Source organism: Lottia gigantea, assembly GCF_000327385.1.
Source record: "Lottia gigantea unplaced genomic scaffold LOTGIsca_395, whole genome shotgun sequence".
NCBI lineage: Eukaryota > Metazoa > Mollusca > Gastropoda > Lottiidae > Lottia > Lottia gigantea.
In genome coordinates this window covers 17,524-19,140 of record NW_008709361.1, presented here as the reverse complement: position 1 = coordinate 19,140, position 1,617 = coordinate 17,524, and the positions used below count along the sequence as shown (strand labels likewise).

Here is a 1,617-nt window from a genome sequence, read left to right as displayed (position 1 = left end):
GTGCATACAGATTCGTCTGTGATTTCAATGCCCTAAATGACTATTGGTGCAGAACCACACCAAATTTTATAGAAGAAAAAATTCACACAATACATGACAAAACACTCATACAGAAAGAAAGTTTCTGGGGTTCGTCTGCATTGCCCAGAGGCTGTTGTAAATGTTGTTGACAAACTAGTATATAGAAATTACCTCAATTGAAATGGGCAGTTAGAGCAATCTTTTCATAGTTGATTTACCATAAGAGCCTGGCTCCTTAAAACTAACACCATATGGCAGTCCAATACCATTATCGGCTATATCTTTTAAGGCACTTTGCCACTAAGTCCTGTGGATTTTACTAAAAATAAATAAATGCGTTTTTAGATTCATACCACAATACTCTCAGGATAACTGGAGCAACACAAATTAGGATTCCCAATTAGGATTGATTATCAGGTCAACTGAAGACTGGCCTGAAATATTGTTTCTTATTGTCTTTTTATATTTCAGTTGCTCAGTTGGCGTATGTCATGTTGGCAGTTTCATTTTGTCGCCTGCTAGATGTACTATAGGTGACAGTTTAACCAGCTTCCTAGCTTCTTTGTTTTTGTCTTTCAACAAGAAAACATTAAGTTTGAAGTGTAGTACAGTAAAGTAACCTAATTTCGTGGAAACCTATTATTCGTGGATTTCCGGAAAGGATTAATAATTTACTTGGGCGACATGGGTTTTCTCTACAATATCAGCTAGTAGAATGAATCCAGTAGTTTCAAGCAAGGTAAAGTGTAATAATGTATACTTTGACAAATACAAAATAGCGGATTTGACTTATTACCAAACGTCACCATCTTTTATCGGCCGAATTTCCTTATAATCCCAAGTGGTAATCGGAATTCCAAGTCGTCTGCTAGAATATATTCCAACGAATGAAGTTACGTGATCAACTAGCGGATTCTGTGTCAGCAGAAAATTTCTATGGAACACAAAGTGGACCATATTCTTATGTTGTTTCAGTAACTTTTAGCAATAAATCACGCTGCGTATTTTATTTTGTCAGTCACTATTTTTTTTAAAATCGTGGTTCTTTGAAGGAATTGTCACTAGTTATAATGAATTGATATTAAAGATAAATACTAAGAGAAATTAATTATACCACCTGGTATCCATACAACGTTTCTAGACTAATTTATAGATCAAACATTGTACACGAAAATAGGTGTCGCATTCTGCCGCCGTTGCCGAGTTGGTTGCTCATGAAATATGGGTCAAAGTGAAGGATTCATAAAGAAAATCGAAATAAACCGATTTTAATTATTTTGTAGAATATCTAAGGAAACATCTAAGACATAAATTTTTTTTTCGTTTTTTTAACCTTGACGAAATTCGGTGTTGAATCCTTATATCCACGAAAATAGGTTACACCACTGTATATATCTCGTTTTACAGAGGATATTATTGATCTATATTGAGTATTGGATTTTATTATTGTTTAATTAAAACTCATAGTAATTACGGTAATAACTGTATCTAATTGTAAAATAGGTTAAATTGAAAAAATAATTCTATTCCCTATTAAAAGTTGCAGCATATTTATTTCAATTGTGTAAAACTATCGTTTGAGTTATTTCATACTGT

At 33.1% G+C, this 1,617-nt stretch overlaps 1 protein-coding gene across 1 annotated transcript in view; it reads left to right on the top strand.

The window, feature by feature from the left end:
• LOTGIDRAFT_175774 (hypothetical protein) overlaps positions 1-1,617 on the top strand; it is a gene marked incomplete at both ends in the record, with an annotated part of 4,666 nt that overhangs the window by 2,319 nt on the left and 730 nt on the right. The window contains one exon of the mRNA XM_009059536.1: positions 493-636. Coding sequence (XP_009057784.1) covers positions 493-636 — 144 coding nt within the window. The remainder of the gene's footprint in view (positions 1-492; positions 637-1,617) is intronic.